This window comes from Sturnus vulgaris, chromosome 5 (genome assembly GCF_052056855.1).
Source record: "Sturnus vulgaris isolate bStuVul1 chromosome 5, bStuVul1.hap1, whole genome shotgun sequence".
Classification (NCBI taxonomy): Eukaryota; Metazoa; Chordata; class Aves; order Passeriformes; family Sturnidae; genus Sturnus; species Sturnus vulgaris.
In genome coordinates, this window is record NC_142247.1 from 15,943,538 (window position 1) to 15,960,040 (window position 16,503).

Sequence of the window (16,503 nt, forward strand, 5' to 3'; positions counted from 1 at the left end):
CTGCCATATATTGATGCTCTCTTCAGCTATAAACTCTTGCTTCAGTGTCAAATTCTTTCTATAAGAGCACACGGACTGTCAAAGTGATTAATAATTCAAATGCTTAACTTAAGTTTCACTCTTCTGTGCTGCATCACTAGAAAACTTAAGTCTAAGTCTGCTCTTCACTTAAACTGAGCTCAGTTTCAACTCATAGTCTTATTAATAGGAAGCACCAGTATTTCCTTACTGTGATCACTGCTCGTGGAAGCCTTGGTACTCTAACAAACTTTGTATTTTGCACCCGTGGCTGAGACACGGTATTAATACTGACAGCAGACAGATTACTTCTTGGCACAGGCTGCAAGTTGTCTGGAACAGGAGGGGAAGGTGGACCACTGTTACTTGATGTTTCCTAAAAAATAGAATGAAAATATGGTCTTAAAAATACACACCATACATAGCTATTTTAAAAAGCAACAGCATAAATGAGACTTTCATACATATCTTGGAACTTGAAAATGTGATTCAGGTAGACTATTGAAATGTATTAGACAAATGTTGCATTTCTGCATTAATATCAAAAAGGCACGCAAGAGCAGGCCAGTTATTCACAGGTCAACTGCAAAAGACCATTTAAGTAAGGTCAAAACCAATATATTCTTTCAAAACCTCAAGCTTAGCTTCTTATTCCAACAGAAACCCTCAAAACAACAACAAAAAAACTAGTTAACCTCTTACAACTCCTTTTCCTAGAAAGCTGAAACAAAGTTACTTGTCTTTCTTACTGAAAGTTCAAAAACAAACATTTTCTGGCAGCAAACTCCCATTCCTTTGACTTACTCCATTTTCAGTACCTTGAAGTTTCATAGTTATTTCAGAAATAACAGGAAAGGTGCAATTTACAATTCCAGAGTGGCTCTTGTTGATTTTTTAAGTCTCCAGAAATGCAACACAAAACCCCTGTAAGTCTCACTTTTAGCAAGTTGCATTGAAATTTTGGTCAAGATTGCCATCTAGAGGCTTACATTCAAAAAGCAATACAGTACCTCAGCTCTGAAAGCACGCTTGTTAGCTAGAGACTTGAGTAATTCTTCTCTTAAGAGCATCTCCTCCTCCTCTTCCTCATCAGCAAACGGAGGTTTTGGTGGCTGTTCAGGCTCTTCAGGGGGAAGAGGGGGAAGAGGTGGAGGTGGCTCAAGAGAAACACGAGGAATACCCTCCATGTAAAGATGGCTCAAAGACTGTACAGGCTGAGAAAAAGAAGTAAAACAAAGAATTGAAATGTGAAAATTACTACTCCTTCATGATTACCTAGCAGAGATTGAGACCTAGATTATTCCATGGTTTAAAATAACAAACTGTGTCAGTTTAATTAATATTCAAACTACATTTACATGCCTGCCAAAGGCTGTCACTGAACAGTTATTTATTTCTCACAGATGTTAATGGAAGCAATTAAGTTAGATTTGGATAGTGGAAGCTGTGGAGACATACCAACTAAATCTAAATGAGAATCTAAACCAGAGGTAGTCTAGTCAGAGAAATACAGTTGACCAGCAGCCTTTAAACAGTTTTATGAAACTGTCTTAACTAACAAAATTACAATTTCCCTTCGTCAAAAGTTCAGAAGCTGTCATGAGAGAAGATAGTACCTTTCTATTACTTTTCTGAGTAACAATCATTCAGTGAAAAAAATTGGTAGTGAAAAAAACTCCACATTAATTCAATTTCCATGTAGACTATTAGGTGAGAAGACAGAAAACACTGTCAAAAGACACAAACTTTGAATGACTGATAAGCTATATATCTTGACTTTTACTTCTCTAGGTAACAAGTCAGACATCAAGCCTATCTACCTATATATGTGGCCTAGAGATGAGAGGCAAAGTTGCCCTGTGCTGACAATTCCAATTCATTCTTTTTCCTGATGTGCTTCAGACAATTCTTTTCTGTATGAAAAAACACAGCTCTAACAATGAAGAGAATTTCAATTCAAAATGGAAAACCTCTGTCAACCAACAATTGCATCAGTCAAGAGACAGCTAAAGTAAAGAGTTTTTAAAAAGTAACCACAAGTCTAACAGGTATTTCAAAGGAATCATTAAACAGACTATAGTACCAAAACCAGAATCTAAATTTAATACTAGCTTCAGCATTAGAAATCAGATACAAAATTAGACTTATCATGGTTACTTACTGGAATTGGAGGAGGTAGTGGCAAGGAAATTGGTGGTACTGGAGGTGGAAAATATCCTACTGGACACTCAAAGAAAGGAGGCTGCACTGGGGAAGAAGCTGTAATTTAAATACTGAATGTAAGATATTTGACAGGTATTTGTTAACAACTCATGCTTTACGCTGCAACTGATTCAATGTGGCAGAAAGAGACAAATGTTTTTATGATTCACTAATTTCAAAGGTAACACCAGACACAGCACAGTGCCTTTTTTTTACATGTATGTATATTTTTAAAAAGAATAGTTACATTTTCTTTTTCTGTTTTAAATAAAAAAGACTTGCCTTTCTTTCTAGAACAGTGGCTTATTTCCTACATTTTACCTATTTTTACCAATCACCACATAAGAAAACCATAACTAAGTCTTACCTGGTGAGTTAGTTTCACTGTCCGTATCCATAGCAACTTCATCGTAATTATCATACTGATATATACCTCCTGCACTCTCTGTAGACGGCTTATCCAAAGACCATCTCAAGTCTGTATCTGATGACTGAACACACAAAGAAGTATTTTATTTAGCTGGTCTTACATCGTTATTTCATAGTAAACCACTAAGAAATAAATTTTGGAAGAAGTGCCTTAGAATTTTTACTTCTAATTTTGAGTTATAAATGCAATTTACTTCTCTTGTACAAGAAGAAACTCAATATTACCTTTTAATCAAACCCACTGCAGGTAGCAACTAGACAAATGGACAGGCAGTTTTAAAGCTGTATCTCTTCCAGGATGATGGGGTGGGTATGTTACAATACATGGAAACAATTTTTAAATACCTTTTAGGTCACTATATACTGGGCAAATGGGCATGGTTATGTATTTCTGAAAGACTGCAAGTGAATTAAATGCTTTATTATTACTGGTAAACTGCCACGGCAACTACCAAGAACGCTTGAACTACCTTTGCTAGAAACAACTCTCAGGTGAAGAATCTTTTTTCTGTCCCAGAAGGAGCCATAAGCCATGCTGAGACAAACCTGGAGACTGTCAACTCATAAATCAGATTGTTTAAAGAGCTCCTAACAGTGTATGGATGCCAATCAATGTTCAGGACTGAAAATATGTGGAACACCCAAGTATGACTTCTCAGACTCCTTAACTTGTATCTTTCAGAGGCATACGAAGACATTTTGGTAGCTTCTAGAATATTTACTATTTACAGTCAAACATTTTTAGTCTCCATTTTCCACTCAGTATTAACTATAAATATTATTAACTATATATAATTAACTATAAATATGATTCTTCTACAACATGACCTGAAATAGGGAGCCTCAATTCCCTTAGATGCTGTTTCTTCTTACAGCATTAGTAGCTGCAAACACTTGAAGCACCCAGCTGCAGTGGCTCTATTGCTTCCAAGCTGAAAGAATTAATGCTATAGAAAGAGTCATTTTCTTCTGTAGTGTACCAGTGTTTTAGAGACAGGCTTTAGTTACTCAAGCGCCTTTTGCTAATCTCAGTATAAGAGAACAAGAACAGCCCACAAGGATAGCATGTACTGCAGTAACTCTATTACTTCATCAATTTGACACTAGGTGAGGTTAAACTAATTATCTTTTGTCTGGCTGTATCTTATATCTCAACAAAATAGATTAGGTACTACATTGAAAAAATACTACAAAGCAACCAAGCCCTCCAATGACATTTTGAAAGAAGCAAGCCACTGAAGCTGTATATACAGAAAAAGTTTGAAAATGTGGAGAAGAAAACCTTGAAATCCAAAAGAAGAAAGCCAAAGAAGTTTCACTGATTGGTTAGTGTTAAATTACAGGCTGCTCTTTGATCACAGTGTTCAAAATGTCTTTTGGAGAAAAATGCTTTACCATTGACTTGCAAATGTAGGACTCATACAAAACTGATTTTGCACATCAAGAGGAATGCTTGTCTAAGAATGGGATTAAAACACTGTAAACACTGAAGTATATTGAGCTTTTCTTGCATTGCTATATTTTGATTATCCTAGGGGTGAGGAAAGGGCAGAGAAGAACAGAGGAATTCAGAGGATGGTGACACAAACCAGATGAGGCAAGACAGAAATCATTCATGAATCCTAAATGTAATGCCAGAACACCACGTACGAAATTTGTTACCCTGCTTCTTGATCTCCTCTTTCCTCCAACTAGCTTCATAAATCGATTGTACTGCTCTTCTTGATTTGAGAGGTCTCTAATTTTTCTTATTTCTTCTTCTCTCTTTCTTCTCTCCTCCTCTTCTTCTTGCTTCCTCTGGTCTTCCTCTTTCTGCCTCCTGTCTAGGTCCTTTTGCTGCTGAATCTTCTTTGATGTCTTTGTCTGTTGTTTCCTCAAAGTTTGCTTCCCTTTAAATAAAGAAAGTATGCGATTAACTCCATCTTATCTAATTGGTTCCATCTATTCTTCAAGAGCTTTGAGTAAATGTGAAAGAGTTTAGAATGACTAAAAGCTCATTATATGCTCACATAACTTTTTTTTTTCCAGTAACATCAAACTTATTACCTGTAGTACTAGGTTTTTTGGTTGAATGTGCTTTTGTACTGGCTTTGATTTTCTGTGTTACACTTTTCGTTTTTGTTAATTTTTCCTTGCTTTCCTTCATCACCTGTTGTTCTTTTTGCTGCCATTTTTTACTAGCAGACTGAAGCGCAAGAAGTCTAAGTTGCAATTCAGACATCTCTTCCTCATCATCAAGCAGCTTCTTGAGAAAAAAACAGAAGAAAGGACAAGACACAAAGTCAAGAAATGTAGATTTCAAAAGACCTTGTAAAGAAAAAGTTGTTATATTTTCTCCAATATTTTTACTAAAAAGAAAGCTCAAATTCCTACTTTACTGGTAAGTGTCATTTATAAAAAAATTGACAGTTCCATTGACATTACCAGAATGTTTCTGGACTGCCATTTGAAAAAAGTCAGTGTATTGTAATGCAATATAGCCTCATCTATGGAGAAATGTTTTCTTACCTTTTCAGATGCAACATCTGAACTGCTAACCTTTCGCACTGATGTTTGCTCTTTGTCTTCTGTACCTTCCAAGAGAAAAAATACCGCATTTTTGAACAAGCTGTTTCTCATGAGACAGAGCTATATTAAAATGATACATGAATTTTAATCTATACAATCACATTTCATCAGTATCACTGATACACAACGTGAAACAATAGCAGGGATACATGCAACATCACATGAACAAACATTAATATACATTTAGCATATCTGATAAAACCATCATGACTACCTAAGCCTAAAGCAAGGCTTGTCATTTCTTAGTAACTCTGTCTTATTGTTATATGCACTTTCTCAAGAAACAAAGCAAAACAGATTTGTAGACAAGGGGAGAAGGCAGCTTCTTGTCATGTGTTTTATACTACCATCCAATATCAGATGCTGTCCTGAGCATCTCATATTTCACTGGCAGCTATTTTGAGTAACTGGCCATTCTTTTGCAGAAGTAAATATAAACTCCCAAAGCTGCAGTAAGAACATACTTGCTCCAATTCACACCAAAGGAAAACAGAAAAAAGTTCTCATGGAAATTAATAGTACTGTTTTCCCACTTAACATTTAGATGTTAAAATATTAATTTCTTAGACTTCACAAAATATAGCCAATTCTCATAATGTAGATATAGACACATATTAACATATTATATTTTAAACATGGTACGCATATTGCTGTACATATTGCAGTATTATATAATTACAGCAAATAATTAGTCATATAATTGGCTGCCAAAAATTACTAGATATTTTTTATATAACCATACATTTATATGTTTATATGCATCAGACAAAGGAAGGAAACATTTAGAGAAGCTTGGAGCTGTTTTGCTATATTAGCCTTTCTTCAAAGAAAGATTCCTTCTCACAATTCAAACTGGTGGAAAATAAATTCAGATTCTGTACAACTGTAACTCTTCTTTAGCATGTCATAAAAATTACATCCAGAAAGGCACTGTTTCAAGTACACCAAGACCTTATATGTAAACAAAAATTAAACTTAAAAAATTAAGGTCTTCCTCCTTGCACACACATGGATTTTTTTTTAAATGCACATAATAAAAAAAGAAGAGTAATATCTAATACCCATATGAACGATAGAAAAAAATTCCAAAAAGTTAGTACACTATGTAAAGTTCCTAACCATCCAGTTCGCAGGATGAAAAGAGGAAGTCAGATGGTACAGTAGGGGTTTTTTGATGCAGGCATATGAAGGCATATTCTATTCAAGTACAAATACTCTTTCAAACCAGAAGGGGACAACATGAAGACAACAAGCTAATGCACAACATGGGAAGTAAAGTAGGGAATACTGTCAAGCCTGTCAGAGCAGCTGAGCCACAGAGAATTAATTTGAGAGACTGAAATTTTCCCGAGTTTTAAGACAAGCTCCTCAACTTTTACAGGTCTGCAAAAACATCCAGTATACCATTTAAAAACAAATAAAATGGGAAAATCAAATTCTGCTGATTTCCCAATACATGCAGTATGTATTGTGAAAGTAAGGGGATTAATGTAGTTTATAGTCACTTAACACACATGAATCTGTAATAACTCCAATTAACTGAATTTTTCTTTGGGAGCTTGCCTTACATTGAATAAATGTTTATGACATACATAATCTGTCTGCTTTCAGATCATTTATATCATAGATCTGAGTATCATGCAAAAATAAAATACTCTTAATATGCATATTATGGCATCTATTTTTCACTATCATATGAACTGTATTATCAACTTCAGTGCTTTTAAGTTTGGAAGCTGGACTTTTTAAACTACTTTGCTTTTTAAAAAACTGCTTTACTCCTGTCCTGCTATGTTCTCTTCCCATAGACTACTAGTTTTTCTTTTATCACCAAAACTTATTTGTTTTCTTCACGTCTGTCAATAAAACCTGTATGACCTCTTAAAGAACACAAAAAAACTATATTATTAATGGGAAACGCACAAGGGTGAGAAATTAGAATGAGGTGGTTTAACTACTAATTATCAGTTTTTTTCTTTTGTCTTCTTTACAAGATCTGTCTTGTTCTGAAGTCACACATAAATCATTCTGACTTTCAGTGCTCTAGTCCTATCTTTCTTCATATTCCTGCCAATTACTCACCTGCATTCTGATTCAATCCATTAACTACTTTGTCTCTTCCCACTCAAATTGACAGTTTACACACACTGGCAAATTAGGGAACATCAGATGACAAGTGATAACCTCAAGCACCACCCTCAACCACAGCAATCACTTACTAGAGCGACAAGAAGCCTTGGAGTAGGAAGCTTAAGTCAGCTGCCTTGTTTTGCTGCAGACTTAGAACTAAGTTCAAGTGCTTTTCCCACAGGCCAGGTGGACATGATCACTTGCTTTCAGAAACTGGCTAATGCATCTCAGCAATTGCCCTCTCTAGTCAGCAGTCCTGAACTATCTTTGACAAGACACTTATTATACCCTTCCGCTGAATTTCATCTACAAGTTCTTTCCATTTCTGGCCTATGATTTCTTGACTATTCGTGAATATTAACAATGATCAAAATAATACCCGTGAAAATATCTTACGGTGTTAATAATGCCAAGGTCCAAGGTTTGAACCCTGTACGAGACATTAACTTTTAAGAGTTAGACTTGATGATCCTTGTGAGTGCCTTCCAACTCAGAGTATTCCATTATCCTGATCTTACACTTAAGAAAGATGAAATGCAGAAAAAGCGGTCTCCAAATGTTCTCTTTGCAGCTAAAAAACCCCCACATTTTGCTTCTGCAGAACAAGTCAAAAGCAGAAGTAAAACTTCCGGTAAAAAGTCAATGATTTCTGCTGTGAACAGCAACTAAAACACTCAAGTCTTGTCCTCACGCTTTCTGCCAAACAGTCTAAGAAAACACATTATTTAAAATATAAATCCAAAGCAAAAACACGCTTCCAAACATGTTCATCTAACTCAAGAAATTACAAAACACAGGAGTTAAGTACATTAAATCTTTAACTTGGAACATTTAACATTTTTATTACAGTAACGTTTTCCCCAACACCTAATAAATACAATAAATAATCGCAAGCAAATAGAACTTCACAAGCTAAGATAAGTTTACAAGTATTTCTTTACCTTGGCCAGATTCTGTCACTTCAGATTTTTGTGAGGACTGCTTTGTTCCTTCTTTGCCTTTTTTCAATCTGCTCCTCTCAGCTGGAGTAGGCAGTTTTTGTCTGAGAGGTTTCAGTTCAAATGCCTGAAAGCCCATAACTGGGTTTTTCTCCTCAGGAGGTACTTCTTTTATAGTGTCCGTTTTAATACTGTCATTTTCTACCGTTTTTTGGTCCTCAGTGTCCACTGTCTTTTCATCATCTTGTTTCTCATTTTCTTCCCTGTTGGTCAAAGCCAGTCTTTCATCTTTATTAATGTGTTCAAGTTCCAATTGTATCTGCTTATACTTCAAGAGCAGATCCTCAAAACTTTCTTCCACAGAGCTTTCATTTTTAGAAGAGTAGTTCTGCTTTCTAGATGGGGACCTTCCAAAAGTTTTAGCTGAATTACTGGTCAAGAAATTTAAGACAAGAACTTGCATAATCTTGAAACAGTGCAATATTACCACTGAAGACCGAATTAAGACAAACATAACTTATGACCATTCTCATATACTAGGCTTGTTTGAAAAATATCCTTAATAAATACAAGCAGCAGCAAAAGCTGTAGCCATTATTACATATTGACAAACATTTTCTCAAATCAACAATTTCAAATATCCTACTTATGACAAGAAGGTCATGAGTTGCTGAGAAGTCTCATCTCTTACTCACACCATTCACCTGGAAACAAGAGCTATAACGCTGAGATGGTTCTGTATCATGGAAAGTCAGACTTCCAGAGTTCATAACTCCAGTACTGCCTCCTCATCTGACATTCTGAAAGAGGTTAAATTCTTTCTCACTCATTTCAGCCTTTCATAAAATGCCACATCTAGCCAATATTAAGTCTGGCCACAGCACAACTACACACTGCAGTAAATGCAGTTCAGCAAATGAGGAACGGCACAGAAGAATCAATGAACAACTAAAGGAAACAAAAAAAAGTAACAAAGATTGCAATCAAAACATTCAGAAATGCTGAAGACAACTGGGAATTACCAAATACTCAGAAAAGGTTGCTTATGAATGTCCAAGGGAAGCAGTGGAAATATTCTTAGGCACCTCTATCCAGAACAAAAGTTGTCACTATTAGTTTCAACTCTTCTTATCTTAACCTGACCCTTGAAACGATCCTGTAAAATAATCATGCTCAAGGTGAAATCTTTCAGGATACCAAGTCAGGTTTCACTCATTTGACTCACAGTATCCACCTCACTGTGATAACAGCTGAGTCACACATCCAGTTATACAAAGTGTTTTTTCAACCAAATCATCTCTTAAAACAATAAACAAAGTAAAACCAAAAGTTAAAATATAGGTATCCTCTGAATGCAGACATACTGAATCCAGAGGAAAACATATTTGTCTTCTGCTCACAGCAAGCATCAACTACTTGGATGTTTTGCTATATTAAGTTCTAACATTAGTATGAATAATCTCAATATGTATCCTGCAAAAACTACTTCCATAACACCAGGAAATGTTTTGCTATACAGTGCTTTCTCAAGTGTCAGCACAAAAAGCAGAAACTAGCAAAGATAAACTACATAAAACCCAAAAAGCAATCAAACAGTCTACAAATATGCTGAAAACATGACAAGCTGAATGCAGTGTGACACCAAATTATTCAACAAGCATATTTGCAAAATTCCCTTCCAACACATTTCTACTTCCAAAGAGCCAGCTATGTTCGTAATTTCATAAGTCACAGGGAACTCTGAAGCTAACTGACTTATCATTATTTAAAGAAGTAAGTCTAACTGCTATTTGCTATTAGAATACTTCAATAGCTTCTGAAGTCACCTGGAGATGGATAACAAGACAGTTTTGAGATGCTTTTGTGCTCAAGATAATACAATCCCTAGAAGCTACCACAATGGAGTTAACAGAAATTCTGTGGTTCACATTTGCACACTTTTTTTTAATGTGGTTCTACATATAGAATGCAAGACTCCATGAAGTGTTGTGAAAGGCAGACATGCATGTACGTACTAAAACAACTGTGCTTCAACCAACTCAAGAGAAACTTCATCCAAGAACCAAAAAGAAGACACTGGGAGTTAGAAATGAAGAAAAAATGTATGCCGTGAAGAGTTCAGAATTCAATGGAAACAAAGTCCTATAATGGTTCTGTATTTCAGACTCAAATTCCACAATTCTCTATGCAAGAATTCCTGGGGAATTACTATAGAACAGCTTCACATTACAGTTGCCAAGAACTGAAAGAGGAAAGCCTATAAAAAGCTAACCCCCTCAAAAAACCAAATAGAATTATTTAAGTGTTCCACCATGTCTTTTAATCCACTTACATATATATTCCTACAAAACATGGTGCAAAACACAAGTACCAAGGATAGTCAAGTAAACAATCTCTGTCTTACCAGACTGTCATGGTTTATCCCTGGTCAGCAACTTATTACCCCGAACTATCACTCCTCCCTCCCATGGTGGGATGGAGAAAGAACTAAGAAAAAGGTAATGTGGGTTGAGGGAAACTGGGTTGAAAAAAGAACAGTTTAATAATGGAAATCAAGTAAAATAGTAATAATAGTGAAAAGGGAGATAACAAAAACAGAGAGTAGAATAATGCCCAAGGAAGGAAGGTGATAACAATACAATTGCTCACTACCCACTGAGAGATGCCCAGCCCAGCCCCAAGCAGCACTCAGTGGCTCTCAGCCAACTCCCCACAGCTGATACACTGGGCACGTCATTCTGTGGCATGCAGCACCACTTTGGCCAAGTTTGGGTCTCAGTTGTGCACACTACCAGCTTCTTGTGCACCTCCTCACTAGCAGAGCACGGGATGCTGGAAGTCCATGACTTATTGTAGGAACTTCTCAACAACAACTAAAACATCAGTGTGTTATCAACACTATTCTCAAACTAAATCCAAAACACAGCACTGTACCGGCTACTAAGGAAGAAGCCAAAATCAGGACCTAAAACACTTAAAAGATTTTATTTTCCAGGGGAACATCAAATACCATTCCATGCCACAAATCAATCTCCTTGTACCAGTTGATATGAAAGTCTCCTCTGAAGTTACATGCCAATGAACTGCACCGGTACTGCACACTAATGTTAACAACATAGAGGTACCTTATCATTTCTCTAATATTGACTGTATTAGGCGGCAAGGATGCAAAATGACCAGAAAATAACTCATAATGGGGGAAAATCATAGACCTTCCTTAACTATATGATCCATAAATAACTGAATGTTCACTTATTAAAGAGCAAGAGTAATAGAACATTCTCCATCTACCATGTTTCAACAGATGAGTGAATCTTAAGTGCCAGGAATAAAAACACTTTCAACATCCCAATTTTCTACTTTTGGTTTCAAAATTGAATTATTTGTTTCTGAATACTCTTTTAATTAAAAGGGAGAAGGAGACTGCATCTGCCTCATTAAGAAACACTGCAAGGTCTGTTTAGGACAATCTCTACATCTGCCCTGCAGATTACTCACACAGAAAGTAACCACTTTCAGGTACTCAGAACAACACTGCAAAGTAATAGACTCGAAAACTATTTTCAGCATTAGAATTGTTTTACTGTGAAACCCTGGGCAAATTACATCTTCACTTGCTGCCTCTCAAGATAAAACCCTTGAATGAAGGGCTCCAATGAAGCCTTCAATAATGCTTTAACTTTACTGTATATGAATAAACAAAAGCACCTCTGTTGCTAATTTATATATTCCATCCACATTTAAACAAATAAAAAATATTAATGACATAAATAATAATCCTGTATCAAAAACAAGATCCAAAAGTTCCAAGAAATCAACGTGCACAGTCTAGCAAAAACATATCCTTTGACTATTGATACAAAGGACAACAAAACTGTAAAATTCTGGAGAATAGGATTTAACCACCATCTCTCTTGCTCAGGGATTTTTACACTCATCTACATTTTCAGTTAGGCAACAATGCAGTTACACCAAGTAACCAAGCTGCCCCAAGCTACACTCAGCATCAATTTTATGTTACTCCCTATGGCAAACAAGAAAAATTAGGGAAGCTTTTCCTACCACTTTCACAATTTCTGCTCCTAAAAGGACGAAATATCAGAACTCTTGTAACGAGTCACCTAAACAACCCTTAAGAGCAATCTGTGGCGAACATCCTGCAAGAAATGGTGGGTATGGCTTTCATCTGAATGCCCACATAAACTCTAATTTGTGTGTGCAGACCTACTCCAGCTTAACTATAACTGACTAAAGCTAAACCTATGTGTAATAGCCTCTGAAGGAATGAAAGTGAAAATGAAAAAAACAGTAGATCATTCATTGCCCAATACAGTAAATTAACGAGCTTAGCGTTTAAGCTTTACAATTGTGACACTAATTACACATATTAAAACTGCCGCACCAAAGACTGACCCCACTTCACCATATTCGCACTTGGGGCTAGAAAAGCAGCCGCCCGGAATCCAACCGACAAAAGCTTCCTTTCAGGCTATGCTTTTCCTTTTTCGCTACACCCGACGGATCAGCCAAGCCTCAAGCCAGGTCACAGCAGTAATCCGACTTCCCAGCAGCCTCTCCTTAAGCAGGGCCGGCTGTCCCGGCCAACCCCCAGGATTAGCTTGGGAGCCTCCCTGTCCGTTACCGCTACAGGAATCCCACTGCCAGAGGCAGGGAAACGTGTCCCTTCCCAGAGCTTTCGGCCACGTAGCGCAGCACAGCCACACCCAGGCCCACCGCAGCAGCACGGGCCGCCCGTCCCCGCTCACGTCTCAAGGATACATTTTCGAGGCGAGGGCTCCCTCCAGCCCTGGCTGCTACTGAACCCGGCGCCACCTCCGCCCCCGGGCGGCCTCCCCGGAGGGTTGCCTGGCCGATCGCTGCAGCCTCGGCTCCGGCCCCAGCGCCCACCGCCCCGGTAGGGCCGGCCTCGGAAGCGAAACCGGTCCAGGGCGTTGTGGCTGCGCTCCCAGAAGGAGAGCCGGGGACCCGTGTCGGAGTGCGAGCCCGGCGGCATCCGCGGCGCCGGCGGGTGGGAGCGGAACGAGTCCTTAGGCCGATACCCGCCGTGGCCGTGCACGTGTCCCGTGTCGGGCGGGGGCTGGTGCCGCGAGCGCGGGAAGGGCCGCCCGGGGGAGGACATGGAGCCGCTCCCGTGGAGCCCGGGGGGCGGCCGGCGCCTCGAGTACGGCCTGCTACTGCTGCTGCTGCTACTGCTGCTACCGAAGCCGCCGGCAGGCCCGGAGCCGCCGCCACAGGGCCCAAAACCGTTGTTGTCATCGTCGCTGATCTCGCCATCCTCCAACTCCCCTTCCTCCTTCGGGGAAAGCCCGCTGGGGTCGGGCGCAGCCGCCGCCTCCGCGGCCGCCATGGGCCCACGACAACGGTCTCGGCGCGCCCTGCGCCCCCTCCACCGGCCCGCGCGGACTCTCGCGAGACCACGCCCCGTGCCTCCTGTAAAGGAGACGACGGATCCGCGATGCGTAAGAAAAGAAAAGGCGCATGGCAACGCCCCTAATGCGGGGTGTGCTGGGTAATGTAGTTTTCCTCTCAGGGCGATGCCGCGCCAAATACGGCCGGGGAAAGCCGGCCCCTCAGCCTATCAGGCGGCGGCGGCCGGCAGCGGGCACCAATGGGCGCGTGGCCCTCCATGTTGGTCCAGGGACTGGGGGAGGAAGCCGCCATCTTATCGAAGGGCATAGCGCTTTGTGGGTAGGGGGCAGTGAGGTGGTGGCGGGTTGCCTTGCCTTGCCTTGCCTTGCCTTGCCTTGCCCTGCCCTGCCCTGCCCTGCCCTGCCGTCCGTCGCGGGACGATCAGTGCCCGGTCCTTTTAGCGCCGTCCAGGCTGCGGGGGCTTGGACCTCCTGGGTGCTCGTTGTAGGTGCTGGCTACCATTTCTCTGTTGGTGGGGCCCGTGCCCTGCTGCGCTCCCCCAACAGTACGAAGGCTGCTAAAAAAGGAGTGGGTGTTCAGGCATTAACCCGTAGAACCTTCCTAGTAGCTAAACTAACGTTAAAGTCTTTAAGAAGGAGATTTCTGCAAAGCTTTCCAGACTTGAAATTGCCTAGAAGTTTATATTGGCCCTAATGCCTTCAGTGATATAAGTGACAAGTGAGTTTCAGAGAGTATAAATCAACTGCATAAATGAAATAGAGGAATAGAGAATTAAGAATCAAGAAATGCTTTGACTAAAAGGGGGACTGGCAAAACTGTATTGTTTGCTATAATTTACGGTGTTTACAAGAACAGGAGCAGAGCAAGGCTACCAGGTGGGGTCAAGGGCTAGAATGCGCTAACAGCATGCAAGGACAAAGACACCACAGGATAAGGGGGTCCTCAAACCCCTGAAACCAGAAAAACTGGTATCAAAGTCCGGAAAATGACCAAAGGACTAAAAAGAGAGCATGCGCAAGGAGGCAGAGTAAAAAGTAAAGTTCAAACCGAGAGGAAGACTATGTACATCATCCCAAAGACCCCCAGACGACCACCGGAGCAACCTAAAAGGAACAATGCGCAGCCGCAAAGAGGCGTGAAACTAATTTCAATATGAAACGGGGATAGATAATGAATATGTATTAAGCAAATTGTGTATTCCTAGTTTGTCGAAAATAAAAGGAAAAGCGCAGGTCCAGGTCGCCAAAGGTGTGCATGTTTTTGGAAGAGCTAACCCCCATGCACGTCAGCGCTGAATAAATACATACCTACTCTTATAACTTATTTTTGTGGGTTATAGAGTGTTTTTCCGCGTTTCATTAGCACCTTCAATAATTTATTTTCATATCTCTAAGTAGCATTCTGTTGCTACCTCGTTGGTTGTTAAGGGATGCAACATCCTACCAAGACTGCTGGCTGGAGAGCAGTGATGACTTGCTTGTACAGAAAAAACATAATTTTAAATAAAGCCTTTCTATGTCAGGTAGGTGTTTCTTGTAAAACTCACCAACCCTGACTTTTAAAACAGAAACTGGAGAGATTCTTTCCAATTATGCATGCTAAATCTCTTTGCAGATTTGCCATGATTTTCAAACTTGGAGAAAGATGGCTGCGTCTTCATGCTTTTCCTGAGAGTGAATTATTAAGATGTTTTGTTGGGTATTTTTTAGTGAGTAACGTGCTATGAAATCACAAGTACCAAAATAAAACTCGGTATCATGTTACTATTTATTCTCCCTTGCCTTCCCCTCTAGACTTTGTTCAAATCCAACAGGAATAGAGAGTGGACAATGCTTTGTAAAGTCCAAAATATTGTGCCAAACAAGCTTACTTTTCTTTGCTCAAAAAACTTTTCACCCTATTTTTTTGATCTAACGGGACAAACTATATGATTCAAAATAGATGCCATTACAGTGACTTCATACAAAACAGGGTAGAGTAAGGGAAGTTGTATACCATATGCTAAATTTCTCTAATTTTTTCCTGTTTAAAACAGTGTGCATTTTTCGAAGATGTTTACAGGGAAGCAAGTTAAAGGTTTGCTTTTTCACTCCCCCTCCCCACCCCACATATACATAATGATGTATTACATCATTAGTGTAGTACTACATTAGTGTGTTATTTGTGTCAGTACTTCTATCCAAATTGTTCATATCTCTAGGAATCAGGTTTACATTATTTTACATATTCCAAGTACTAAAAATATACAAATATGACATCGGACATACTGAAGACTTTCTCAAGTAGCAGCTGGAAGTCAAGCAGGTTTCTTAAACATTGCTAGGTGCCTATGTTCATGTCTGAAATTTAATCCCCTGTAGTTACAAAGCAGTTTCAGTATCACTACATGTAAGCTGTAAAATTTTCCCTCCCAGCACACATCCCTATTTGGGCATCCCAGAGCTTTGCATATATCTGATTCCAGTTGCCTTTGTACAGTTACCTTTATTTCTAATTGTTTTCACACACCAGTAGGGAATTACTATCTTTTAGATGGGAAAGGAAAATATTTGTAGAACGGTAAGGTGTTGGCAAAACACCAGCTTTTTTATAGGAAATTACCCTGACATGGGTATTCCCAGTCCATTGATTGCTATTGTATGTTTGCTTACTGTTCATCCAACAAGTGTGCTGAATTTATTAAAAAATGCTATATGATTTGTACTATAAATTTCTATCTAAGAGAAAACTTAACTATCTGTAAAAGAATACCCTGAGAATCTTCCAGTGGTTTTTTATATCCTATGGTATCACATGTCCCTTCTTTCATTTGTCATCTGATATTCCT

The 16,503-nt window shown here is 39.1% G+C and overlaps 1 protein-coding gene across 6 annotated transcripts in view; it reads right to left on the reverse strand.

Moving 5' to 3' along the window:
* The window catches only part of ZFC3H1 (zinc finger C3H1-type containing), a 40,280-nt gene extending 26,612 nt beyond the window's left edge, over positions 1 to 13,668 (reverse strand). For 2 of the 6 annotated variants that reach the window (XM_014879534.2, XM_014879487.2), the window contains exons 1-9: positions 13,065 to 13,668; positions 8,289 to 8,708; positions 5,158 to 5,222; positions 4,696 to 4,894; positions 4,300 to 4,538; positions 2,588 to 2,711; positions 2,180 to 2,277; positions 1,029 to 1,232; positions 230 to 394 (exon numbers count right to left, since the gene is read on the reverse strand). In XM_014879534.2, the coding sequence (XP_014735020.2) occupies positions 230 to 394; positions 1,029 to 1,232; positions 2,180 to 2,277; positions 2,588 to 2,711; positions 4,300 to 4,538; positions 4,696 to 4,894; positions 5,158 to 5,222; positions 8,289 to 8,708; positions 13,065 to 13,653 (2,103 nt within the window). In that variant the 5' untranslated portion in view covers positions 13,654 to 13,668. The remainder of the gene's footprint in view (positions 1 to 229; positions 395 to 1,028; positions 1,233 to 2,179; positions 2,278 to 2,587; positions 2,712 to 4,299; positions 4,539 to 4,695; positions 4,895 to 5,157; positions 5,223 to 8,288; positions 8,709 to 13,064) is intronic. The other 4 variants (XM_014879515.2, XM_014879505.2, XM_014879496.2 and 1 more) reach the window with 4 other exon arrangements.
* Positions 13,669 to 16,503: the final 2,835 nt, after the last annotated feature.